General features: G+C 47.6%; 1 protein-coding gene across 1 annotated transcript; it reads right to left on the bottom strand.

Moving 5' to 3' along the window:
• Positions 1–35: 35 nt before the first annotated feature.
• On the bottom strand, positions 36–27,266 carry JCAD (junctional cadherin 5 associated). Its single transcript, XM_035317314.1, is given in 5 exon segments — positions 36–1,886; positions 5,495–8,691; positions 8,693–9,485; positions 15,399–15,752; positions 27,199–27,266. Coding segments are annotated over 3 exon segments (4,035 nt in total). The 5' UTR covers positions 15,692–15,752; positions 27,199–27,266; the 3' UTR covers positions 36–1,886; positions 5,495–5,742.

Below are 27,266 nucleotides of genomic sequence, written 5' to 3' on the forward strand. Positions count from 1 at the left end.
ATGCACAAGAGTTAATAAAATAAATTATACACCAGTTTCTTTTCAAACAAGCTTTAAATAGTCCATATGTAACAGAATCGTGTTACAGACAAGAAATTCTTTCTGCCAAAACACAGGATGAGTGTTCTTTCCAAATTACAGACTTAGAAAAAAATATTTCAAGAAATCAGATTTTAGAAAATAAAATTATGCTACAAAACAAAACAAAACAAAACAAAACAAAAAGGATAGTAGAATAGACCAGTGATGCACATGAACAAGTCATCTGAAGAATGTTAGCGAACAGGTACTTACATAAAATGCACAGGAGTGGACATAAAGGCTTTAAAGACACAGATCCTATGCAGGCTAATTCAGTATCAAAGAGCAGAATGCATAGGCTTTATTATAAACTCTGTAGGTCATGCATTTGTGTGTGCAGATAAAATACATTAAAGCCATGTATTTGAATGCCTCAAAGAAGACAGCTAAACTCCTCCCCAGCACCACCAGTTAGCTGCAGGGAAGAACTGAACCCAGGTTTATTTATTTTCATACACTGGCCTAATCCACAACCACAATGTGCAAAAAGAAGTTAAGTGAAAGAAAGAAACCAGGTATTTCATCTGAGCTGCTCAAGGACACCGGGATGAAGATCCAAACCCATAAACCCTTTTTTTTTTTTTTTTTTTTGGTAATCACAGTCACTGGAATGTTATGGCAGCAACACCAGCCCAGACGGTTCTCAGCTGCGCTTCAGAAAGTGGCTCCAAGAAGAGCGATCCAAGGGTTGAGTGGGGAAAAAACAGAAATTAACCCTGTAGTACATACACGCATACATACACAGATGGCTCTTTTCCGACCAAACTAAGGGAGCACTACTGGATATGTGGCAATACGGTGTGTGCATTAAGATGCACAAGTGAAATCTGCTTGGGTCACCTTCACTCAGACGGATAAGTCTTCTTAAAATATAATAATAATAATAATAATACTTCTTTATACTTGCCACTTGTTAGCAATTGTTTACATCGTAGAAAAATAGATAGTATTCTGTAACAAGAAATATAGTTACTTTGTTAAAATGGGCTATTTTAAACCAGCTACTATTCTTTCATATAAAGAATTTCTAAACAGCAAAACAAAAATAGGTAATACTGAGTGCAAAACAGCCAGTGGTATACTTTGCATTGGTCTGAAACACTAGTTGCCAGCTACTATAATTACACGTTCTGTACATTGTACTACAAAAGTCTTCATCTTTTAGAAGCTTTGGGGTTTTTGCTTTTCTTCTCTCTAGGTGGCAAGTAAGTATTTAATCCGAGTAAATTCAAACTCTGGAAGTCAGAAATAATTTCACAATCAGCCTTCGCTACCATTGTCTCACATTCCTCCCCCGCTTTGTGCAGCAGCACTTTCTACTTATGGCCAGAAATCCTTTAAGTTAAACAAAGTTTACACTATAGAGACTTAGAAGTTTAGCTTATAAATTCACATTCTTTTCAAAATCATTTCGCTAATCTCCCACGTTTACATTTACACCAAAGAGAAAGCTCAAAAGCCTCACTTTATGCACTTCATCATTCCTGCTGAAGACTGAATTGCCAACTGTAGGCATTAAGTCTTAATGCTACAAAGCCAGATGGTCCCAACGTAGAAGTCAGACTTTTCTGCGGTCTCCGCAACAGTTTCAGAAACGAATAGCTAATTCCTAGTGGCAGTGGTAAAGGCATTATCAGTACACCATGAACACCACGAATGGAGGCAATTTCCAAGCATCAAAGAACAAAAACAAACAAAAAGCACCCAGAAAAAAAAATCACTGAAACATTCTTAGTAGAGCAGGAATCTCTATTCTCCTCTCCGTTCATCTCACACCTTTTCAACTTTGGTGGGGTCATATGTGTCTGAAAAAGACCAGAAAACACCATCAGTAAGGTATTGTGAAACTTATTCAACACTGATAGGTACAGCAAGCCATGGAAATCCATCATCTTTTTCCTGATTTTTATATAAAAAGGAAGCTAGAACTGGGCTGATAGCCCTAAAGACCCATACTATGTTCCTGACCCAAATTCTGTACTTACACCGGTGTAACCTGGGAGCAACGCAGATCAAATGCATCGAGATAAAACTTGGGAAGCCTTGGGTAGGTAGGAGCAAGCTCACTGACTGCTAAATGATTACACCTGTTTTTCAGATGCTTCTAGAGGCATAAGATTTGCCCTCCTTGTACTGAACACTAAGGACAGGGAAATGCTGCAAGCTTCCTAGCAGGGTGTTTAAGGCTGGTAGAAGTGATACAGCTCAGTCATCGGGGTCTTTTCATTTGATTTTGGGTCCCCAGCTCAAGATTCATTCAGTGGCGTGGCGGAAAGCACTGCTGTGTTACATCCCTGTTACATCCCTGCTTCAGTCTGCACAACCGCAGCTCACGGTTTGAACGTTACTCACTGAAGTGAGAACTGGCTTGCTAACAGTGGCCTTCACTTTTAGCCTACCTCTTGTCAGGTCACAGGACAGACCTCACTTTGCATTTCTTCTCTGAATCCCCAAGGACGCTCTTCTATCAGGCTTCTTTATTGGATTTATCCAGATGATGGCCATGCACTGAGCAGACATGGGCCTTCTCCTGTATCCTTTTGGGGCTTCACCTTGTGAGATGTGCCTGCCCTGCAGATGTCTTACCCTAGGTGCAGCCATGGAGCAGAGGAAGCAGGGCTACCTGTGGAGGAGTCTCGGTGCACACAGGGTCTGCACAAACTGGAGCTGCCACCCGCTGCGTTTATGTAATCATGTGTCTGTGCTAACCTTAAAAGCTCCTCCCGCAGGCTGCGCTCCCAAAGCATTGCATTTAAACAGTTGAGCATGAAGAGCTGCGCACATAAATATCACACTTCAAGAGTAAAACGCTCATCCCGGAGACTTTTATGTTGATGTGAGTGAATGTCTTCATTCAAACAGGCATAAAAATCCTCAGAGGGAGATTTCTACTTCTACATGCAAGCGTCCATCTGCAGCATCCAGACCCATACCAAGGGGGGACTGGCTAAGAGGGAACTTCTAGATGTGGTCCTAGTGGGTGGATTCTTGGGGAGGAATCTGTCATTGTTTTTCTGGCCTACTCTCCTCAAGCTGGCTTGCTAGGCCAGCTAAGAAAGGAGCCTGTGCCAGCAGTACCTATGTTTTCCGAAGTGCTTATCACTATTCAGCCTCTTCTGGTATTTCCAGACTTCAAGGGCAGACACCACATGAATGCAAAAAAACTCAAGGGAAAAATAGTGTACGAGGGCCAGTGCACTCCAGGACAACGCTGCATCTTTCGAAGCTTAACGCATTGATGGTGTGAGAAGATGTCTCCAAAGCAGCGATACTTTTTCAGTTGCAAATGTATTTTCCCACTTAACCTACAAGAACATACACAAATTCTCAACTACTCTGCATGAGGTTGACCTAAGAATAAAAATGGATTCACATTTCAGGAATCTGATTTTCCTGAGGCCTCCATGGCCCAATTCTCACGCACATTCACACTGTGAGAACTCACCACAACTTGGAGGTGCTCCCTGTTTGGGGGAGAGGAAATCAGGCCACAAGACGTGGAACTGCACAGCCCGGTTTATTCCCTGATAGCTTACCCAGATCTTCAGCATCTAAACCAAGGACACAAAAGGCCCAGGCTGCCAGGAAGACTCTTGGCTGCATCAGACTGTATCTGAGGGGCAAATATTGGAATTCCTGCACTGATGCACAAACATTTATTCAACATTTGGTTAAGCTAACTTGAAATACTCTCTACAAAACAAAGCCAGATGATTAGACTCACAGAAGCAGTCTTCAAACAGCAAAGGAGAAAAGACATCCAGTGCATTTGGGAACATTTGGAGATGTTTTTCTAAAGCCAGTATTTACACAGTAAGATCAGCTTCCTGCACTGCATTTCAGGAGAGGTCTTACACTGAGATGACTGTTCAGCTGCCCAGCTGCATTGTACATGTGAAAGCCTGCTTCTCCTAAAGCCTGTAGCCTCTAAGGCAAGCCCAGTCTGCAATTATAAGACTAACATCACCCTATCTCACTCCAAATAGAACAGACTTGAGAAATATTTATGCCCTGAAAGCAACAAATACAATGCTGTTCCAGGCTTAGCTCTCATTTTGGCTTTCACTGGTACCAGCGAGCTAGCTTGGAAGATGGAGCAGGAGTTAACCGAGAAGACAAACATCGGGCCCTTCTACACAGAAATCTCCAGTCCTGCCTCACTAAGGTCACAGGAATATCTTGTGGCTCTCAGCAAACCAGGGTCTCTGTGGGTGGGAAGGCTTCCCACCCCACGCGTTATCCTGCAGCACCGCGTGGGTGCAGCAGGAAGGGACAGCCACGCTGGCCAGAGGCAGGGAAGGCTGTTGCAGCTGCGAGGGGACTGCAGCAATGGGAGCGCACTGCAGAATACAAGCCTGGCATTGTCAGCAAGGAGGATAAAATTAGACCTAATTTACTGCAGAATAGCTCTGAGTACAAGGCTCCAATAAAACACACACAATCTGTTTTGATACATCCCTGAAGTCATGTCACCACAACAGTTATTTTCTTCACTCCGGCAAAAACCCCATGGGAGGAAAGCATATGAGAGGCGTGTGGGGCGTGCTCGACCTGATGGGTACAAGGAAGCTGAATTAACCCACTTGGAAAATCGGGTCTAGAGAATACAGTGCAGAGCGGAAAGAGACGCAGAGCTGTGGGATAAAGAAAAAGACACGGAGGAAAAGGCTGCAAGACTGCAGGAGTCAGTGCTTAGAACTCATAAAAACATTTTTTTTGGTCAGAAAAAAAAGAAATACTCCTACTTTAAAGTATGCTCGGTTTAGTTTCAGTCCCTCTGTACTGGAGAACTGTGAACAGATTTACATCGATGGGGTTTAATGAATAACCTGTGCAAGTTTCAAGGCAGAATGTCAGCTGTTGCAGACAGGATGGAAAAAGGGAGAAGGAGATTAATAGTAATTGAACAATTTTCGCACCATACATTTACTCACTCCAGTTCATGTAACGTAGCAGACAGGTGGCCTGGGACATTTATCCCTTTATGCAGATCTATGGCAATGACTGATTTTCAGTTGCTCAATACGATGCCATATGAACACTGCTTTGGAGAGAGAACAGCTCATGTTGCGTTGGGGATGCATATGGACTGCACAAGTTTATGTGCTCCTGAGAGATGAGGAACACCAAAAAAAAAAAAAAAAAAAAAAAAAAAAAAAAAAGGTGTTCACTGAAAAAGACAACTTTCCACTTGACCTGGGAGTAACAGTTATTCTCAACGTATGATCTGGAAAATATTAATGAGAGAGAGAGAATTTTCCAGGCCCCTTAATGTAGCCTTTTCCCAGAGGCTTCACAGAAGAACATCAGATTTTTATTTTTAGTTTCTCTTGAACTCTGATATAGTATGTGTCTACTTAAGTATCAGAGAGGGAAAAAATGCGTATTCAAGGAGAGGCTGCCACTAAATCACCACGTGTTCCCAAGCACTGGCACAAGAGTGACTGTCTTTGAACTCCGCTGTTTGAAGCTGGCAGTTCCCTGAAACAATCAGACAGAGCGCAGACCGCAGGGAACGCTCCAGTCTCTGTGAATGAGTTTCAATGTCACAAGTTAGCTTTACAGTAACTTGTCCTAAAATAGGATCGCTCGTTACCTCTTCCACAGGGAGAGCACAGGGGGTGACAACCAGCTGGGGATAGTACCACCTACAGCCTGTTACTATTTGAGCGTCACTACGTGGGCATAGGCAAAGTGATGGTGCCCGTTACATAAGAAAGCAGTACCCACTTGGATCTCCAATATCAGGGTCTTACCTAAAGAAAAATCTCTGTCCATCTTCTTCTTGTCCATTCCAGCTAAATATCCGTTTTCGCTGAGGGAGATAACACGCTTGGACACAGCTCCCGAGTTTGCCACTTTGCTTCCTCTCTCCTCTTGTGCCCTCAACAGCTTCTCCTCGTCCACCTCCTCTCCCGAGTCTGCACTTTTAATGCTCAGGCGTCTCATCCGGGACACGGAGTCAACTTCTTTCATGCGCACCAAGCGGTCCATGGCAGTCCGGCTCGGGGGAGACGTGAGCTTGCCTTGGAGCGTCTCAATCACTTTTGAGCTCCTTCTCACTCTCTTCTCCGAATGCTGATACACAGATGACTTGGGCACCGAGCTTTGGTCTTCGCCTTGGCTGGGACTCGCAGGTTGTTCAAACGCTTGCTCCCTTACCAACGTTTTAGTGCTGCCTTCACGGTGAGTGGCCTGGCATTCATCAAGGTATAACGATCGGTTCCTCTCTCCAACAAAGAGAGCGCTCTCTGTCCAGCCACACTTACGCCTGCCTTCATAAGAATCATCTTTTTTTCCTTCTTTGCCACTTACTGTGCTCTCCGTTGATGACTCAAAGTCCTGGGCACCATTTGCAGGGCTTGTGCCCGGATGAGGCCCAACGTGGTCATCTGGAAGGAGAGACTCCACTGCTATCTCTATGCCTAAAATTCTTGCAGCTCTTGCCTGCAAGGACTCATTCACAGGGATTTCCACTGCATTTGCATTTGAAGAGTGATCAGAATTGTTAGCACCAGGTCCTGGGGCTACATCAAGTCCCACAGACCTCAAATCTGGCTCAGAGCGCCCTTGGTTCCTCTTAGTTAAGGACAAGCGTACCACTGAGCCTCTCTCTAATACTGGATCATTCTGAGGAGCTGCACCTTTGCTGAGTTTAACAAAGTCTAAGTAATTTTGGTCTTCACTCATCTCCTGTAAAACAGGATTATTGAAAGGATTACCATGGTAGGAACTGCTTGGGCTGCTGGACAAGAATCTCTTGATAGGTCCCGCACGAACGGGCTGTTTGTTTGCTCTGTTCTTGGCTTCCTCTGCCCTCATTTCTGTTATCAGGCTTCCATCTGCTGGCCTGACTCCTTCACTGCTCCCTCCTGGCTGCGAAGAGCGTTGAGAGCCAACGCAGCCCGGCTCGCCACCATGCTCGGTCCCCAGGCTCCAACTTTCAGACTTACTTTTAACTCTTCCTGACTTAAACACAGGCACCTCTGGCACAACCGTTTCCAATCTCCCACCACGCTTTGGCTCCTGGTTCTCATTTCTGGACGTCCTTCTCTGTGGAAGGGCATGTGCCTGCGGAGAAGCCGCAGCACTTTCCAAGTCTTCTTCACTGCTCATGCTCTCCTCCTGCCCTTGCAGCTCCTTGTTAAAACTCTCTAGCTCGCTTATTGCATCCCAGGGACGGCGACTTACGGGCTTCAGAAGGAACTGCCCAAACAGCTCTTTACTGTTGCAGGGAGCGCCTGCTTCTCCCTTAACCACATCGCCCTTGGGAAGAAGGCCGTTTTCCCTCTCCTGGGCAGGCACGGGCTGGCTCTGGTGGCCCTTTGGCGAGGAGGCCTGCAGGACAGAGGTGGCAGTCCTGGAAAACGCGCTGTTGCTGGACTGGCTGAGGTACGTCTGACCCTTCATGCCGTAAGCGCTCTGCCTGCAGCCTCTCTCGTCAGAAGGCGACCCTGTCTGTTTTGACCCTGTCCTGGATGCTGCACATCCGAGTTGCTTTGGAGACAGCAGCTTGGTACTATTGGGCTGCCCAGGCTTTGTACCATGGCAAATCTGTGGGCTGTTAGGTTCTTCGGCAAAACTGGTCTGTGTCTGCTGGTCTTTGTACTGATCACCTGGCCAGGAGCCAGAGTATTTGAGCTCTCTGTGTTTTGCAGGCTGAATAAATCTGAGGTCATTCATTTGTTTGAACTCTTCTGGTCTCCACAGTTCTTGTTTTTGTAACTCATTTTTATTGGTCATGCTTCCTGTAAGCGCTTGTAACTCCAAGTCCGTTGAAGACATACTTAAGAGACTTTGTTCTTGCAAAGCCCCATTGTTATCAAACCCATTCTTATCAGGGCTCTGGGTTATGTTGTTGTTCCTATCTGTATCTGGCAGATTTGATTCTGATTTAACTGGGATGGAGACCAAACAAAATATAGTTTCATTCATTTTTTTCTTTGAACTCTTTTTGCTCTGCATCCCAGTTCCAGGTTCAAACTTTTTCACTTTTGTAACGGTCTCACAGGTGCTGTCCATATGTGAATTTCTTACAGAAAGCTTGCCTTTTGTGTACTCTGTGCTGGCTTCATTACGGGGGCTGTGATTAGTTGTGCTACGACTGTCTCTTTGGTCCAGCAAGGCACAATTTTCCTGATCTCGGATGGATGGTGCCAACCATCTGCTGCTGTGAGCGGAGCTGTCAGAATTTCTTTCTCCCTTTACAGAACCAGGTGAGTGTGATGCATCCCAAAAGGCACTGTTGTACTGTACTTCGAGATCTCTCTCTTGCGAAGTACCAGAACTGGGACTACGTGCATTTTCACTGTATTTCGTGTTGTCCTGCAGACCTTCGGGTGGTGCGATTTTAATATGCCGTATCCGAGGATCGTCAAAGGGAATATACTGAACAGAACGCAGGTGGTCAGCGGGGCGTCTCGGATGGCTCTGCTTCCCGTGAAGAAGATGGTTGTCTTTGCAGGGGTCGGCCCCCGTTTCAACACTATTTGCAGGCGGTCGTTGGCAGGAGACAACCCGCTCCGCAGCGTCCTGCTGGCTGCTGCTGGCATGCGTGGCATTGGTAGGCACTTCACTGGGGGAATGTGGAGTCACGGCTTGGTGGGGGGGGGGATTTGTAAGATGGGGGAGGTACATAGACCGGGGGCTCCAAACCAGAGTCTTGAACACAAGCATCTTGCCTTGGCTCGTGTGCTTTGGCTAAGTAGGGAACGGGTTCATCCTTCTGGTAGTGGTCCTGAAAACCACCGGGTTCAGCAGGTGCCCTGCTCTGTCGCTGCAGTTCATAGGATGGAGGCATCAGAGGTCTCCCATACTTGGGTTTCACCAGGGGCAGGAAATGGCCCCCCGTTTCGTGGTGTTTGGCCGATTCCATGGCCAGCCTGCTTGGGGGGTAGGAGGGGGCCTTACTTACACTGAGGGAGTTGTTGCTGTTGGTCAGGGAGGGCATTTCCACACACCTCATGCTCTCCGGCGACAGGACTCTCGGCAAGGACTGCGATTTCCCCTTGTTGTGAGCACTCAGCACATCATCTCGCAGGGTCAGCGAATACAGCTCTTGGAGCAGTTTCTCCCTGTCACTGTCCGACATTTGCCTTCCTACCTTTTTTGGCTGGTTCCAGCTTTCCACCCTCAAACTTTGCCACGTGCAGTCGCCAGGCGCCTCACAGTTCTCCGGCAAGCCACCTCTCCTGACGTACTCGGCACCTAGCCCTGCCTTCAGCTGAGTGTCCTTAGGGTGCCGGGGCACCCCGTGGGCTGCTGCCAGCCCTTGCATTTCCACGCCTCCTTTCTGGGAGTAGCCCAGCAGCACGCTGAAGTCTTGTCCTCGCCGCCGCCAGTAGGCCAGATCCTTGTCAGCCTTGGGCTGGGAAGACCACGCTAGTTGAGGCCTGTCATACGTCCTGAAAAAGAAAGGCAGTGTCACAGGCAATTTCCGCAGCTGCCCCTTTCCCTCATGGGTTAGGAGGTCGAATGCTGAGTTATGCCAATGGGGTTTGTGTAATTACTCGCAACCACAACACTTCATGATTTTAGTGAGAGGATTTAAGTCAGTCGTTAGCATGAGCAAAGGAATGGTGAAGGAGCTGGTGCTCCGCTGGCATGTTGTTAGCTGTGCAAAGCTGTTAGAAAGAGACACGAATGCACACAGTTACACGCTCTGCAAACATGTACAACCCTCTTCAATTGGCAGACAGAAATAATTACATTGAATTTATTTCTGCACTCTGTTACACCAAAGTCTATAAACTTTAAGGGGACTACTGGGATAGGCAAGTTTAATAGGAATCTAAAAAGTAGAGGAAAGGGGAAACAGGTAGAGGGCTATTTCTTAAGATATATTCTGAAAGAAGCACGATTTGCATCCTAGTACAAGAGCTGAAATTAAACGTCATTTCCTGCATTGGTTCTTGTTCATCTTTCTGAGGGAACAAATCTCCTTAAAGGGCTTTGGGCGAAATGATACATGCCACAACAATGGCCATGTATTAGAACAGCTCTGAGTGAGGTGGAACCAATACTTAAACCTAAAACACACCAAAATGTATAACTTTTTTTTTTTTTTTAAATAAAAGAGGGATGAACTTCAACAATCCATTACTGAAATACGAAACACATCACACATTTTAGTGCAGATTAGAAATTCAGAACACAGGTTTACATGAACAGAACAGTTTCTTCATGTGTTCTGAACAGACCGTAAACTATTTTGTATATTACCGCTGAACAAAATTGGTATCCTTTCATATAAATAATCTTCTACTTGAACCATGTTCTGCTATTCTTGTACCTAAGGTGTCCAACAGTGTAACTGCTGTTATAACGTAGCTGCCACCAGCATACGACTGGAATGAAAAATCAAAATTGACATAAATAGGACAAGGTTGTAGATAGAACCCAAGAATTTTTTCCTCTTCCCTCGACCTCAAGGTATATAAGCAGTATAATCTAGCTCATTTTTCTACTAAAAGCGCCCTATTTGAGTAGTAGTTTGTGAAAAGATAATATAATTTAAAATTCAGAATGAGAATTACATCATCCAGGTCCACGGTAATTTTCTTTTATGTATATTAACTTCATCCTCTGACTACAAAGTTTAAAACTAAGCTGGGATAAGGAGCATCTTGTTCACATTAACTCAACCAAATTAAGACTTAACATCTGAGCAAAGTGTTTTGCTTCTGAAGCACAAAGCACAGTTCAGTTGCTGAACCCCACAAAGTAATAAATGTCTTAATTAATCAATGAGATATAACAGGACGCCTCCTATATTGGAAAGTTGATTGCAATAACAACAAACATTTCTACGCATTTCAACATGTAAAAACATGCAACCGAACAAGAGCTGCCTTCTTCTGAGATTATCATGAGCGGATGGGGAGATTGCTCGTTCTGTTCTGTCAGATCTGCTAGGAAGAACAAAATACCTGGTGTGATTTCACCATTCATCATTAAAGGGACTATAAAAAATCCCAGAAAGTACAGAGTCATAGATTCCAAGATCAGAAGAGACTGTTACGATTATTTGGCTTGACATCCTGTTCAATGCAGGCCAGCAGAATTCCCTTCTGCTTCAGTGGTAGCAGGTCTTCTAGAAAAGCATCTAAAATCTTGATCTTTAAATTCCGGAGACGGTGAATCTATCACAATTATTGCAAAGGTTAATTCAGACTTAAAAACAAAGAAACAAGAAAAAATAATGAAACATTAAATATAAAGTGAAAACAAATTCTTATCAACCTAAGTATGAAAACACTGGGGGAAGGTGGTATGGTGGGCAATAATGCTGCGATTTGCAGCATCTGCAGCTAACACTGCAGGAATGAAGTGGGCTGCCTGTTTAAAGGATTTAATGGGAAATTGGGAATAGGGAAGGAAGCATTACTCAACTCTTTCCTAGGAAACCACTAAAAGAACAGTTTGGGTTAGTTTGCTTTTTTAAAGACAAACAAAACCCAAGCTCAGATATTCATTAAAGTAAATTTGCTCTAAGTTAGGACAGCTTCAATTACAGAAAGGGTGTTCCTCCATTTATTAAAGCTATTTGAAAGATTACATTTATTTTTAAAGATTAAAAGATTAATAGCTAGGCTCCGTAATAATTTTCTGAGCATGAAACAAACCACCATGTGACTGACAGTCACTGCAACACGAGTTCAGAAAAGACATTTAAAAGGTGGTATGTAGGGCATCTTAAACCTGATCTTTTCTCTGGTCTAATCATTCACGAGGCAGAGAATCTCATTCTCTCTAGTGCCTGACCCAGGAGCTGGAGATGATTACACACAGACTGCTTCCTGGGCCCTGTAAGCCTCTGGAGAGGACGGCACTGCACTGCGCAGGGCAAGGGGATGCTCCACAGCCTCCTGATGGACCTCCAGCCCAGCACAGCCTGAGGACTCCTCTGCTCCTGAGGGTGGAGAACATCTATGGCACTGCTGGGTGATCTAATGAAGCGGTGGGAAGGGGAAGCATCCCAAAGTCGCCTCAAGTTCAAAATGCTTCACTGCAGCCGCAGCAGTGCTACACGCCTGGATGGAGACTGCCAGTCGTGCTGTGGTCTTTGCATCCAGGGCACGCCATCAACAACGAGATTTCACGGTACCTCTTCCAGCAGCTACTGTCTGACCATGCTGCTGCCAATGCATGAGTCTGCCTTGCTCCAGGCTGCAACCACGCTGGTGCACGAAGAAATGTGCTTCTGGACACAGCGGCTTGCGGGAGCTTCACAGCTGGCTCTCTGGTGGCAGCCAGGGACAGAGGGGTCCCATGGGACCAAGAGGAAGATTTGAACACTGTGAACTTTTTCTAAAAGGCCTGCTTCTAACAGCTATCATGACTGCTGTCATAAATTGCTTTGAATTGAATCTATATAGAATTAATCTAATAAATAATTTTAAAAGCATCAACTATTGCTGGCTCTCAATGAATCTTAGGCCTCTGCAAGAAAGGAGGCCATCAGTCCACTCTGTGCTGCCTGCACGACCGCATCTCACCCAGCTGGTACTCTCCCAGCAGCAGGTCAAAGCTGCCCCGATGCCGGAGCAGGACCCACCAGAAGTAAAGGAGCATGGCTACAAAGTCAAAACTCTGCAGGATGAGGCCATTGTAGGGCCATCTAGCAATAGCATGGCAGTTTCTGTCCCTGTTTTTGGCTCCTGGTATGTAAAGAGAAGGCATTAGGCACCTAGCTGCTCAGGGTGCAGGAGGTACACACACCAGGACAGACTTTGGGCCCAGCAGAGAGGCACTGTAAGGAACTTTTTTCCAGGATTTGGCAGCAAGGAGTAAAAAAAAAAGAGCTCTGTTCTGGACACTGGCAACTTCTGTTCTATTTTGGGATCCTACCCTCACATACTCTCATCCACGCTGTAACACCAGTACAGTTGTCTAATTTTTGCAGCAGGTGATCTCATTAATGATGCTATCTACTTATCTCTAAATTCGCTAGCTACCAACATAGTTCCTCCCACACAAATAACGAAGCAAAGTGCATCTCCTCCACACTCAGATGAGAAGCAGGAGTTCTGCGAACCTCCTTGTCTCTACCCATAGGGGCAGCTTCCTCATTCTCCTTGCCTCACAGCCTCTTCCAAACCTTTTCCGCGTGGCCTCCTGATGCTCGGCTAAGCAAGAACAGCCAGGACATTACCCTCACCACCTGCTCCCCCATAACCTGCCTGAAGAACAACAGGGTGCAGCAAAGCACATCAGCAGAACAGCGGAACATTCCCAATGTGTGGAGACAACAGCATCACCTCCTGACTTCACAAACAATGTGGACAACATCACTTACTTTTGGGGTGCTCATCAGCTCTTCTACACCCAGCACTCTGAGCATGAGTGTAGGTGATTCTGGGTAAGGAGTCTGTGTCGTGCCCTGAGCTGCTGTGGAGCAGGTGAACGTCAGAGAAAGCAGCTGGGAGATGTGTTGCCTCTTTTGGCCCTCTCCTGCCACCATGCCAACTTCTGCCACACTGGGAAGGCTGCATCAGATGGTTGCAGGGAGCCTGCTAAGCCCAAAGAGCAGTGTCTGTATGTCTGAATCTCTTCTGTTTTCTTGCACACCCGTGATGGCAAGAAAGGGATGGCTGCTACAAAGGCTCCCCCTCGTTTGTAGCTGTGAGATCCTTGTAAGAGCTCCCCACAGGCTCACGGGCAGTTAGAGTTTGCTGCAACAATAAGATTTCTATTTGTGTTCAAGTGTGACAAAGTCATCTCCAGGGCCATGTTCCCCATTTTATGTGAAAATAAAAAGCAGCTTTTTAAAACCAGGATATAACATTTGACCATGCTGCAGACTGATGGGTTCCACCCCTTGCATTTTGAGGGGTTGTAAGGAGACATAATCTACCAGAGAGCTCTGTTTTTGTATTTAGCCATCCCTGGTGGCTGCAGACACCTTTGCCACACCTCAGACATGGGGCAGATGAGTGAGCCCCCACTGTGGCGGCCTCACCTGGGGCAGAAGGAGGCAGGGAGGCAGCCAACATCCCCTGGCACTGAAGCACGTTCTACCTTACCTGGTGTGGGAGCAGCAAGCGCTGCGGTCGCTGCCAGCCTTGCACAGCCCTATCTCCTTCACACCAGTTTTTCTCCACATTGTGAACTCCGAGACCAAGTGCCACCTTCCTCGACATCCCCTCTTTCCCTGACTCAAAGCCGTTTTCCCTGTAGTTCTTTTTAATTCTTTCCTCGCTTTATTGCCGTCCAGCTCCCAGCACACCACGGAGGATCCTCCTTACTACCTGCGAACCCGTGCCCTTTCCTGCCTGCTCCAGAGGGGACGGCTCCACCCGGGAGCCTTCCCCAGCCGGGACGTGCAGCTTCCAGCGCTCCCATCCATCCTTACTGCGGCAGGCAGCTAGGAGCCATCCTTGCTCCAGGCAAGCAACCTTGCAAGGGGAAGGGAGATGAATGGGGAGAGCAGCCAGGGGACACATGCCTTTGCCACGTTACTGAAGGTCTCTGTAGGAGGATGAGATCCCAAGGCTAGAGCGTTGCGTCCTGCTTTCAGTTTCAAGCCTGTTCTGCAAGAGGAAGGGGCTTTTCCTCACGAACCACCACCGTCACAGCTGGGCTGGCTTCCAGTCCTGCTCTCGCCCCTTTCCTTTGTTCATAGGGAGCACTCAAATAGCCACGGAACAATGCCCGAGCCGTGCTGTATACACACAGCTCTTCCTGCCCGGCCTGCCCCAGCCCCGCCGTGCACGTACTCCGCGGTAAGCCAGCGGCGGTTGTGCAAGCACGTTTTATGGAGTGACGACAAGAGCTTCCACTGGCTTTGAGCTGCTTTAAAAAGAAACACACAGGCACCTTCGCATGTTTACTCCACAAGAGCAGCCTTAGGAAAACCAGAAAGTGCCCTGTGGGTGGAGGAACACCCGCCAACAGCTGCATGAGGCTGAACCCACCACAAAACCAGGGCATGAATGTGGCAGAAGAAGCTGGGCTCATTTTTTTTAAAAACTACTCACTTACAAAAGGAAGAGCTTTTGCCCCTCTTTTTATTTTTATTGCGCTTGGACTGAGCTTTCCTGAGCCCCTCGGCAAGGCCTTTCTGTGACAGACCATATGAGTAAACGATATTTCCCCTCAGGTGGCCACTTCCCACCACCCCCGTATCCTCAGAGGCCTCCCCTGGCAGGAGGCGAGCAGATGTGCCGCTGCTTCGTGTGGACCTGCGGCACATGGAAATGGTCACTAGCAGGAAAGGATCACAGGAAGATGGTGTCACGGGTTAGGGACATGCTCAGTTATCCGCCCAGAACCCAAAGGAAGAGAAAGCAAAGCCATGGCATGATGCTGAAACTTACCCCCCTTCTGAAGTATGAAAAGTGGACAAACCCTGAAGGTCATGGTGGTAACCAGGACCCGCGCGCCTCCCTTGGCTCCCATGGCTGCTCTCGGTGCTGCTCGAGTTGGTTTTCACCAGAGGCTTCTTGCTGTAAGCTCTCAAGTCTGCTTCGAACCCATTCAGCGGTCTCTGAGCAGATCTGTTCCCTGCGGTTTCACGCCGGTATCCATCATATCTGTTCTGGTATGAAGCAGGGGAGTTTTTGGACAATTTGTATCCATGAGAAATCAGGAGGTCCTCGACACTGAACATATTGTGCTGGTTTCACTCACAGCTGCGCCATCAGAAAGCTCTTTCCAGCAGGACCCATCACTGGAAAAAGAAAATCAAACAAACAGAAGACTGCTTTAAACACGGGAAGGCATCCCTCATCAGCTGGTGGGCTGCTGAAGCCAAGCGTTTCACCCCTCGGCCTCAGCCTTCCACCCTTACAATAAAGCACATCAGCTGAAGTGCAGGCAGATGCTGCTGGGTCCCATGCTGACCTTCCCCTACAACACCCCTACACGTGCTCAGCCACCGAGCAGATGCCGTGCTGCTGACTCAGTCCATCTCGCCGACAAATTCAGCGCTGATTGCAGCTTTCAGATTTCACCCAAATCCTTGCACCAGAGGTAAACCCACCGTCTGACTCAGGCGTCTCCTTAAAAAAACAGCTTTCCTCCTGTGGCGGAGAGGTGTGCTCTGTGCTACGGGAGGAGGGGACGGGTTACAAGGCAACCTGCCTCTCCCAGCAGCTCTGCATATTCCCATTAAGAAAAAATGTTCACATGAAGGACAATATATGCATGAGAACAAAAATTCATCAGGCAACCACATGAGAAACCCAGGTAATACCATGCAATACCTTAGTTGAACAGTCTTTTTTACAGATTATTTTCCTTTTGGCCTAGGCTGACCTGCTGGAAACCAGTAATGCTCAACTAGAATAACACGAAGCCTCAGATTTCAAGCGTGCTCTATTTTTACAGCACGCTTTCCCTGTGAAAACCGACTGAAATCAACCTGAGATGCCCGTGTCTGCTGCGTCTCGATGATTCCCAACACACAGGACAGTCCAGATTTTTCTCTCCGGTGACAGTCCCCAATTCTTCACCGACTCCAGTGGAGCTTCAGCAAACTGAATTAGTTGGCTGGAAACAATCTCTATTGTCTGTACCCCCTCGCAGCTTGTTATGGCAATTACAGAATACCCATTCTTGTGTAGTTTTAAAATGGCTGGAAGGTAATCATCTATTCTGTAGGTTGTGCACAGCAAGGAACCGACCCGGAGATATTCCTCTGTGCTCGAACTGCATTACCAGAAAAAAAAATGGTGCATAAATGAGAAGTGAAACATGCAGAAATAGACTTGTTATGTAAAACATAAACCACTCAAGACAATTTTTGCTGCATAAGGACTTCATCCGACATGCCTGGTGAGTGGTGTGTGTCCTTCACACAGGTCTAGCAGGTCTACCTGAGGTGTGGTAGGTCTACCTGAGGGACAGGAGCCCAGCATTAGCAGCCACTCAAACGGAGATCGTCTCTGCAAAGACCAGGAAAAGCAAGTACATTTGATACACAGGGCTCTAGTGCTCTTCTTGGGCAAGAGGTAAGGGAGAACCCTCTTCACTGCTATTAACAATAATTTACTTTGGATGGAGCACGTACCGAGACGGCTGCTGCGCATTTATTAGTGTTACACCTCTCAGGCTAGCTACCCGCAGAAGCCGATGGGTTGCCTTAGTACCTAAACCAGTTTCTGTGGCGTAGTGCTCCACATACTGCAGCCACCTTGCAGCTCTCCAGCTTTATCCCCATCCACTTTTTGCTCACGCTGTCTGCTGGATGCCCTGTGGCTGCTGGGGCCAGCCCAGTTTGTGGTTCCAGGCACACAGGGAGCCCCTGCACTGCCCTGGCCCCAGGGCAGCTCACGCTGTAGAAAAGCAGTTTTTTAATGCAGAAGAACTTGCATGTTTTAAATGCAGAGCCACGATTTAGCCGGTAACCTGCACGGCTGCAAAAGTGGCTTTGCAGCCTGAGAGCCTGCTTAGCATTTAAACCGGTTTGGCTCTGAAGCTTAATGAATCTCTTCCCTTTTCACTCATGTAACACTACACACCCTTTAAAAACAGAGAAATAAAGCTCTGTGCCGAAAATACTTTAGGAGTCTCCCTTGCTAGGACAGGACTCCACATTCCCAGTGAGCGCTCCGAGTATCCGAGCCAGCAACCAGGCAGAAAACAGGGAGGAGCAGGACCCTTCCCTGCTGGAGGGAAGGGAAGGCTTTGTGGTTTATTTTTGAGTGCTGACCTAAAAAGCTGATTTTCCATCCGCCCCCCACCCTGGACTGTGCGAGGAGCCAGGTAGGAGCAGGGCAAGGGGAACAGCTGGCTGCTAGAGCTGTTCAGCCTCTAACGAGAGAAAGATCCAATGTGACTACCAGAGACGGCAGAAAGCCCATCGGAGAGCTCACAGGTGCAAGGAAGAAATGTGCTTTTCCTGCTATTATTGTCAGGCTGGAGCACGGCTTAACCCCCTCTCTGCCTCCTGCTGTAGCCACGGGGACATCAGGGAGGCAAAGGCAAGGGGACAAGGAACCCCCAGCCGTGGGGCTCGCTCTGATCCCCCTTTCTGGTGAGGAGGAGCAAAGCCCACAGGACATCAACCACGTCAGCACCCGATGCCCACAGGGGCACCAGCCAGCTTTCCAAAACTGGTTGCAGTGCTGGGATGCTCTTCCCACCCTCCCTTAGATAAATAAATCTAAAAAACTAAAATCAAAGGGATCGGACCGGCAGGAGTAGCAAAACCATGGCTGCGGTGCCATCCTGTAAATAATCCGTGAGACTGGGCCAAAGAGTAAAGGCTGTGCAGAGCTTCTAATTTGAGGCAAGATCAACAACGCTGCAAAACAGTTTGTTTTTCCAGCGCTCATTTGTTTTGTTTGCCAATGACATCAGTGCTTTTCTGATAGGGTTTGCTTCCTGAGGATGCCTGCTATCTTGCCAGGGTTTCCGACTTGTCCCTGTCAGCCGGCACAGCTCCGCATTAAGCTGCAAACGGGGGCCAAGCTTTTCTCTGGAAACTTCTCCACGGCGCTGTCAGATGGAGAGGAGCGAGCGCGGGCTGAGCTGCGGAAATCTGCGTGGCCCCTGCGTGCATGAACACAATGGGGATAATGGGGACAATGGGGACCCGCAGCCCCGGGAGCTGGATACAATAGGAGAAAGGCCATCAGAGCACCTTGTCACAGGGACAGTGTCCAAGAGCACGGATCCCGTTGCTGCTCTGCAGAAAAGCCCCAAAGTCTCCTGATAGCCCCTGAAGAAACCTGGTGCTGGGGCTTCTTCTGCGCTGCTCTTACAGCTTGTTCCTGGAAGGGGAATCGCACAGATTTCTGCTGGTGCTCTGCCTCTATCTGCAGGTTTGCTCAGTGGCAGGGGTTCCTCAGCCTTATTTTTGGGGGTGCCACCACCACAACTGGCAGAGATGGCCCAATGTCAACACCTGCAGCAGTGGCGACTGCAGCTCTTACCTCTGGGCTCCAAAAGGGCTTGTGTGCCACTACGTCCTCTGTACGGCACTCAGGGCAGGCTGTTGGCGTGCTCCTTCGCTTGGTGCTGATCCTGGGGGAGCAGTTCAGTGGGATGCCAGAAGTGACAGGGAACTGGCACGGAGCTGGCTGCCCTCTGTCACACTTCTCCCTCCCTCTGTTACTTAAAGTGGAAGGTGGCAACCCTTGAACTGTTCGAACGTGACCCCTGGAAGTCCTTCTTGCACACAACTCTCCCTGCCCGCCTCTGCGTAACCATTTATAATATTTTACAAGCACTTCCGTCCAACTTGACAGAACAGAAAGTAACAAAGGAGCATTATTCACATTGCAAAACGAAGCACATAACCATCACGAATTGCCAAAATCAAGGCACCCTGCATGGACAAACGACTTGCTGCAGTCTGTGATTACGTGCCTCCAGGCTACTGAAGTCTGCAGGACTCCTGCCTCTTCTGATGCACAGGGCAGGTGATGCTGGTCTTCACAGGCTTTATCTACAGCAGCTACCAGACACTGCTCTGACGACGGAGTTACTAACAGGCATCTGAATTACAAAGTGTATTATCTAGATGGGTCACACGTTAAGCTAGCTTATCTTCACTCACTTCTGTTAGAGTACGCAGTGACATTATTCTCATTTTATATCAGACACGTGCCAGACAGAAGTATTTTTATGTAGACAGCATAAAGTGAAAACAGCCCTCTCCGTTCCAGGAGCCCAGTCTGAAATGTCTGCAACCAGATTTTTCTGAAGCACAGTGTTAAAACTGAACAAGGAATGTTGAAAGCAACTGCTGCAAGAGCCCAGGGGTCTGCAAGTTGTGCCATGTGGGGCAATCCAGGTGCCCACACAATGAAGAAAAGCATCCCTCTGTCCACCTAATCCAATACCAACACTTTTGGCCAGACAGCCTGCATCTCCCTCCCACCCCATTAGTTTCTTACTTCTCTGCACGCCGGTGCCTCCATTCCTGGTTCCTTGGGAAACCGAGAAAAAGCTTCCCTGGGCAAAGCTGGGGCTACGCAGGCACACTCTGCTCACACATCCGTAGGAGCAATGAGGGCACCAGCACTGCACCAGAAGTTGTAAGATGCTGATGGATATGAGGAAAAAACCTTGGGAAAACAGTGGCTGGAATCAGAGACGAGTCTGCTGAGAACACGCACAGACATCTCCGAGCCTTGTAACCATAGATCCTGTTCCTGAGCGTGATGGCACCACAGCTCTCAACCAAGAAGCTGGAAGGTTTTTTTTCTTTCCCTTTTTTAATGTGGGCAAAACAACATTCCTTCTCTCCTTCCTCCTCTCCCTAGTTTTTCTTGGAAATGGTTGAATTGGTTTGGCTGACGCTATTAGAATAAATTTAGCCTGAGAGAGACACACAACCTGAAAGTCTCAGATGAAGCGATAAAAGCCTGACAGACTATAGCAATGGAGAACAGGTTCTTGTAGTTGAAGTTACAATACTAGATGGAACTACTAGCTCAGACTAAATATAACCCTGAGCTACATCCCAGGAGAATATCCAAGTCTTTGCCCATTGTAATCTCTCCTGTTTTCTCACTCTGTTTTTGCATGTGTGCATACGAGACAGCTTATCAAAACCACACACATTCAGTGAGACGTTTACCTTGATTGTTTCATCCTTTTGGAGGCATTTGGGACTGCAAAGGGCAGGCTGCTCTGCGGCTGTACCTGGCGTGCTGAGCCCCTGCCCTCTGCTCAGAACCACGGGTGCTGCAGAAAGAGCCGGCACCACATTCAGTTGCTGACAGACACACGTTCAGATGGTGAAGAAGAAATTCATGCCATTGAAAAGTCTGCAACAGTAACATTCACTATGATTGAATATCAGATAGTTGATGCAAAGCTAGTCCAGGACACAGAGAAAAGAGGTTAGGGGACATTAATGTAAGTCGGATGCATTCAGCTCAGTGGGGCCTAATTAAGCGTAGGCCTGGAGTAAGGAGGGAGCAGGGAAGTAGCAGCCTCCAAGCCATTAGCAAATACCTCCTAGAAACTCTCAGAGGATGGGCGAAGGGCAAACATTATCTAACTTCAAACAAAACGAGGAAAGAGACGGATCTGAGGTATCATAGACCAAACAGCCTGGCTTTGATACCAACTCAGACAGATTATTCAACCCACTTGTAAATACTTCTGGTAGGTGTTGATTTATCACAGAGCAGGAGGGAGAGGGGACGAGTGCGCGGCCCAGCAGTGCAATTTCCAGCTCCCTGCAACCCTGCAGCTGCATCCACTCCCACTTGATAAAGTCATAAGAAAACAGAAAACACAGACTTGTCAAGAGCAAATTAAGTCTAATCAATTTAATTTTCTTCTTCGACAGAGTCGGTAGCGTAGTGACTAGGGGGAAAATACGGAAGTTGCACATGGGAAGGAGGAAAACTTTTGATGGATGCATGTGACAGTCTTATATGCAAAACAGGTGAATACAATTTATGTATAATATATTATCGTAGGTGGATATACAAATGTTCCAAATCTGCACTCAAGGAATAGTGAGTAAATTAAATGTCAACCTGATAAGACACATAAGGGCTCTGCCGGGGGTTTTGCTCTATTCAGTATTTCCATTAATAACTTGTAAATTAGAACAAAGATTACAATTACATATCAGTAGGGAGTGCTACGAGCATTTTCAGGGATTACAATTAGAATAAAATCTTAATAAATTAGAGAACCGATCTGAAGTGAATGACAGATTCAATACAGGCAGGTGCAAAGCACCACGCTGAAGAAGGAAGATGTGCAAGTACAAAATGGAGCGGTACAGCAGAAGGGTCTCGGGGCCTAGAGCCACACAGAAAAGGCATCAAGAACAGTGCAGGACTTGGCACCAGAGGCGAGTACATTTGGAGATAACCCAAGAGGAGCATCTCGTGTCAGGCTGTCCTGCTCCTCTCCATGCCCCCAGTTTTGGGCCCTGCCTCCAGCTGCTCCCTGCCAGCCACTCGCAGGAGCGATAAAAGGTTTACGGAGTGTGACCCCTCGAGAAGAGGCTACAAGAAGCGGCCTTGTTTAACTGGAGGAAAAGGGAGGAGGGATTGGGGTGAGAGAATGAGACAATGAGACATGATAACAAGTTTCAGATATGTCAGGCTGCTAGCAGGCAGCGATAATCTTGTCCTGCTCCCTACTGATGTAGGAGCCTGAAGTGATTGTCTCAGCAGGCCGCACGGGAGGCTTAGGTTAGACATTAGGAGAGACTGTCTAACCACGAGGACAGTCAAACACAGGAAAGCTACAAATCTCCACCAGCAATGGTTTTCAAGGACAGGCTAAAGGGCCATCTATCAGGAACGGTGGAAATAAAGCAGATCCTAACCTAGACACAAGGGATTTGGGACAGAAACTAAACAGTTTGACATTCCTCCCCCTCCTCCCCGGCCCAAAGGTATTGTTTTGTTGAAATGCCCTATACCTGTAATTCTGAATATTTGACTAGATGCCGTCTTACTGTTTTCCCACTTGGTTCCTCAACTGCAGCTTGTTGGCCTCCAATCTCTCCTAGGGGCCTACACTCACACGAACAGCGCTGCTGTACCTCCACCAGGAGCCACACGCAGGTGAGGAGGACCAGCACGCGGCCCTTTGGCAGGTGATGGCCCAAAATGAGCACAAGGCACGAGAAACACCACACGTTGAAGGAGCCTGTGCACAGAAGAGGCAGCAGATGACCTGAGCAGAGGCACGAGGACGGGTCCCATCCAGAGGACTGGGATCAGATCTGGATGCACACCAGACAGAGCTTCAAGGCCGTTCCCACTGCAGCCAACACCACACCAAGGGTTTCAAAGCCACTTGTGTTAAATGCATAATCAGCTTTGCTGACCAGATGTGAAGACGTGCTAGAGTCATTGCTGGAAGATAATTCAGTGTTATGGTGGCTCCACATGCCTTTCCAAGTGAGTCTCTCTCATTCACCTCACAGAAACAAAAAAGGAATCTGAGAATTTTGTGTTTAATCCTCATTACCTATGGGCAGGAGGGTTCAAATTTTTTTCTGAAATGCAGAGGTTCACAGAAAGGGAAAATTATAGCTCACATCCTCTCTGCAGTCTTCGAGCAAGAAGTACTCACTGAAATCACCAAGGAACCAAGCCAGAGAATAAATGAATGATCCAACGTGGCTCCAATAAAATTAGGAAGTGGGGAGGAGGAGAGGAGTGAGTGTTAAAGAAAGAGTTTATCTGTCTGTAAGAAGGTAGTTATTCCTGTCTTTTATCTCGCTGGCACAGATGCATCAGCAAACCCACCAGGGCATGAGAGAGAGCACCAAGCGCCTCCTCCGCTGGGGGAGGCCGTAACGAGTGACTGCTGCTCTCCCCCTCTGCTGGGTTTCAGGTCAGATTTCAAGGCTTGCCTTCTCAGATTTGCCAAGAAAAAATGGCACAGAGCTAGATTTATTTTTTTTAAGTGCTGTGGGTGTTTGAGTATTGGGTTCACATAATGATGAAATACATGTCTGATGGTGCGTGGCTGGGAGTTTGTATCTGAAATAGTGTTGATTTTTAAATTTGCTGTAGCCTAACCCAGCGCTGACTGAGCATTCATTTGCTGAGGCTCCAAAGCATCCAAGGAGAAATAAAGGCATAAATGGGGAGAGGAAACGTCCAGGCATGCACAGACACCACTGCTCGTATTAGCTGGTTTTCAAAATGTCAACGGCTCGCTCCCACCGACGACTGAGCAGCACATTGCTACACTGAAATCCGTCCAGATTTTCTTCAGAGAAGGAGCAATTGTTAAAGAGCACTCTCTGCTACTCTGTACAGCAGATATAACGAGTTCTTAGACCAATTGGCAGCATATGGTATATTTCCCCAAATGACAGCTTTTGTTTGTCGCAAGAAGAGAACAAAATAGTGCATTTATTAAACAAAGCGTAATTAGCTAACTCTTTCCCTCCCCAAAAGGAGCTTCAGAGAATATTTTTTAGAACCCAGATGAATGTTTCCATGCTGTTATGACACTTCTGTACAGAGAGATCCATCAGGGTTGTGGTGGAACAAAGCAAATGCAATCACATTTGTTGTTCACATCTTAAAGTCAGGATGCTAAGGGCTAATCATCTCACCTCAAATACCTGTGGGCAAAGTGCTAATAAGCAACTCCCACACTAAGACTGCATGAGCGTGTTTTTTTTGTTTTTGTTTGTTTGTTTGTTTGTTTGTTTTTTTGTAATTGTTCTTTAACAGAAATACTCTCATTTGTATAAACCAAAAAAAAAAACAATGTCAATAATAACTGCATTAAATATGTAAAAGTACAAATTTCTAATAAGGGATCCATCACGAGGCTGAATTTCTTTGAGGTGACGGTGACATGACTTATAGAGCCTGGGCTTTGTGATCAAAAGGATTACGCACATTAGCATCCTACTAATCACAGCAGGACGGGCCGGCCCATCAGGCCAGGGCTCACGGAGGAGCGATCCGTAAACAAACACTTTCTCCCGCTCACAAATGCGGCTGGGAGCGGAGGCGCTCCAAGCTTGGCATGGTCTTCTCCTCTTTCAAAGAGATAAGGATTGTGTCTGCTGGGGTAAATAAATTCTCAGCATAGTCTTACACGTCTGTTTGTTTACTCATTTTCAGACATTACCATCCTCTCCTGTGCTGTTATCCCTTCTATATTACCCTTGTATGTATAATCGAGTGCCTTCTCTTCTGGATTGACCCTATGCTTCTTCCTGTATTATAGACGTCTTTGATCTTCCTTTCTTGCGCCTGTGTGTCCTGCCTTGTAGTCTCAGCAGGATTTCCCCCCGACCCCTTGCACTACCAGAAAATAAAAGCCAAAGTAGCACTTGAGAGCATTACTGTAGACAAAATTAAGACAGCCACTTCTCCTGTGCATTGGTAGGGTATGTACAGAGGGGTGAAAGGCGGCACGGCTCCTGAGCACAGAGGAGAACCAGGGACCAAAAAGGCCAGCAGCAAGCATCATGATGGGGGAAGAGGAACTATCCTCAAGTTTCAGAAATGGCTGGTAAATTTTCCCTTCCCTTGCCCCACCATTTGAGATGGTCCAAGTTATGGCTGACGACTTCTATTAATATCCTAATTGCAATGCACTTGGGTGACAAAGAGTCTGCTGCCCATTTTTGCTCTCTGTAGGCACTGCCGTTACCAAAAGAACTGCAGGTCATCTCTACATAGATGTGAAAAGATGCCATCAGTTCACATAGAGACCTTAATGACCACATCAAGACCACTGGAAGGCTGACCAGCCCCTTCCTTTGTCGCTGGAACCGGTGAGTAAGCTTCCCCAGCAAGCCCCAGTCCACTGGCTCTTAAAACAAAGCACAATAACAAGGTTGCAGAAAGTGAGATAACCCTTTCCACTCAAGCATTGAATAAAAACAACATCTGTTAAAAAACAAACAAACTGGTGTAATGGCTTCAGCAAGAGACCCAGAGGATTTTAGAGATGCAGCTCTTGTTTGGGTCAACGCATTGTGAAAAGCAAATTACAAGAGAACAATTGTTTCATACCAAGCTCTCCCACCCCTGAACTCCCTCAAGGTTAATTAGGATGGCCTTTGGCCAAATTAATTAGAAGATCTGGACAGGACTTTGCTCTGCACTCATAACGAGTTCCAAGGTGACCGAGAAGTTCAGAAATACATCACCTCCCAAATAAAGTCTGCTTGGCAAAAACCAAGCTCACATGTGCCATGTCATTTCTCTGGCAATCAGGAGCTACACTTAAAAGTAACCTTTTCCTAACCAGGCGGCTGAGGGCAGAAGATTTTCTGCATCCTTCCCACTGAACAATATGCCCTTGTTTATTTTCTGTGTGCTTTTTAGGTCACAAGAGGCCAGTGAAATTATGCATCTAAAGAACAATATACCACTGTAACATGCCACTTGACACACACAGCCAGGCAAGCTCTGAACGATCAGTATTTTCCAAGATCTGGCAAACATGCTGCAGCAAGGAGAAAGCATGAACATCACCAGGGTGAGGATGCAGAAATGGGGCCGAACCTTTGAAACAACAGCCTGAGCTGGCATTTTGCAGCACACTGCCCAGTGGGACACCCTAGAGAGCATCCTGCCTCCAGGGGAAGGAGCTGCCTGGGGCAGCAACCTGCCTTGGTCTCCTCCTCACTCATGCTGCCCTCGGCATCCTCGGCAAAGGAGATAGCTAGCAGGACCACACTTTTTCCTCCACGTACCTTGGCGTGTGGTAGAACTGCAAGAACATGACAGGGTAGGGCAGGTCTAGCCTCAGTGAATAGACACTGGAAGCGCTGGGACAAATTGAGGCTCTCGCAGCGGCTGCATCCCTTAGCTGCACAGCCTTTCTCTGTCATTAATACAATCGTTTTCAGTCTGAAGCTGGAAGGTTGCTATTTTCCACGTGCCTGTTCCCCACAAGCAGCAACAGCTTTTCTGGGCAGAACCAGCACTTTTAAATCAATGAAAAGAAAACGCTCCAGCTCACGGGGAGAAGCACTGCTGAATGCTTCTCGCAGGACACAATTCCCATTGTCACTGGCCATGATTTAACGTCTTGCCTGTGTGGATCAGCCTGAGCACTCAGTTAGATCATATTTTCACTTAAAGTCACGGGCTGGGTAACTCAACATGCAGGGTCCACGCCACAAAAAAGCTATTATTCTCAACTTCTGACAAAACAGGAAAAAAAAAAAAAAATCTTTAATAGATGCAGGAGTCCACTGGCACAGACCCAGGGGCAGATCGGGGCCGTAATTTGTAATTCTGAGCCAATTACCAAGTGACATAGCAGCGCAGATCCCTTCTGACATAACCGCGCAGAGCCCCTCCGTAACAGCAAGCGCTTTGAAACAAGGAAAAGGGAAACAAACCACCAGACCCCCCCGACTGCCGGGCAGACTGCCGGGCAGAGAACAGACCCCCTGCAAGGGAGTGGGCTGATGCTTCTGACCCCCGGTGCCACCCCTGCTGACACCCAGCACCCCGGGGACCCCTGCGGGCTGCTCCCGCCGCGGCACCCCCCGACCTCCGCCGGGGACTGAGGGGCTGCCGGCGGACACCCCCCCCTCACCGAGGGGTCCCAGCAGGTGCACAGCGGGGTTGCCGCGACCCCACCGCCGCCGGCAGCTCCTCTCCGAGCCCCCCCGGCCCGCTCCGCTCCCCCCGGCCCGGCCGGCACTCACCGCTCCGCCGGCGGCCCTCGCTCGGGTGGCGGCGGGGCCGCCGCGCTCCGCGGCAGCCGGGAGGCGCCGAGCCTGCGGGGCCCGCCACCCGCGGCGGGGCGGGACGGGGCGG

Source organism: Oxyura jamaicensis, chromosome 2 (genome assembly GCF_011077185.1).
Source record: "Oxyura jamaicensis isolate SHBP4307 breed ruddy duck chromosome 2, BPBGC_Ojam_1.0, whole genome shotgun sequence".
In the NCBI taxonomy this organism is placed as follows: domain Eukaryota; kingdom Metazoa; phylum Chordata; class Aves; order Anseriformes; family Anatidae; genus Oxyura; species Oxyura jamaicensis.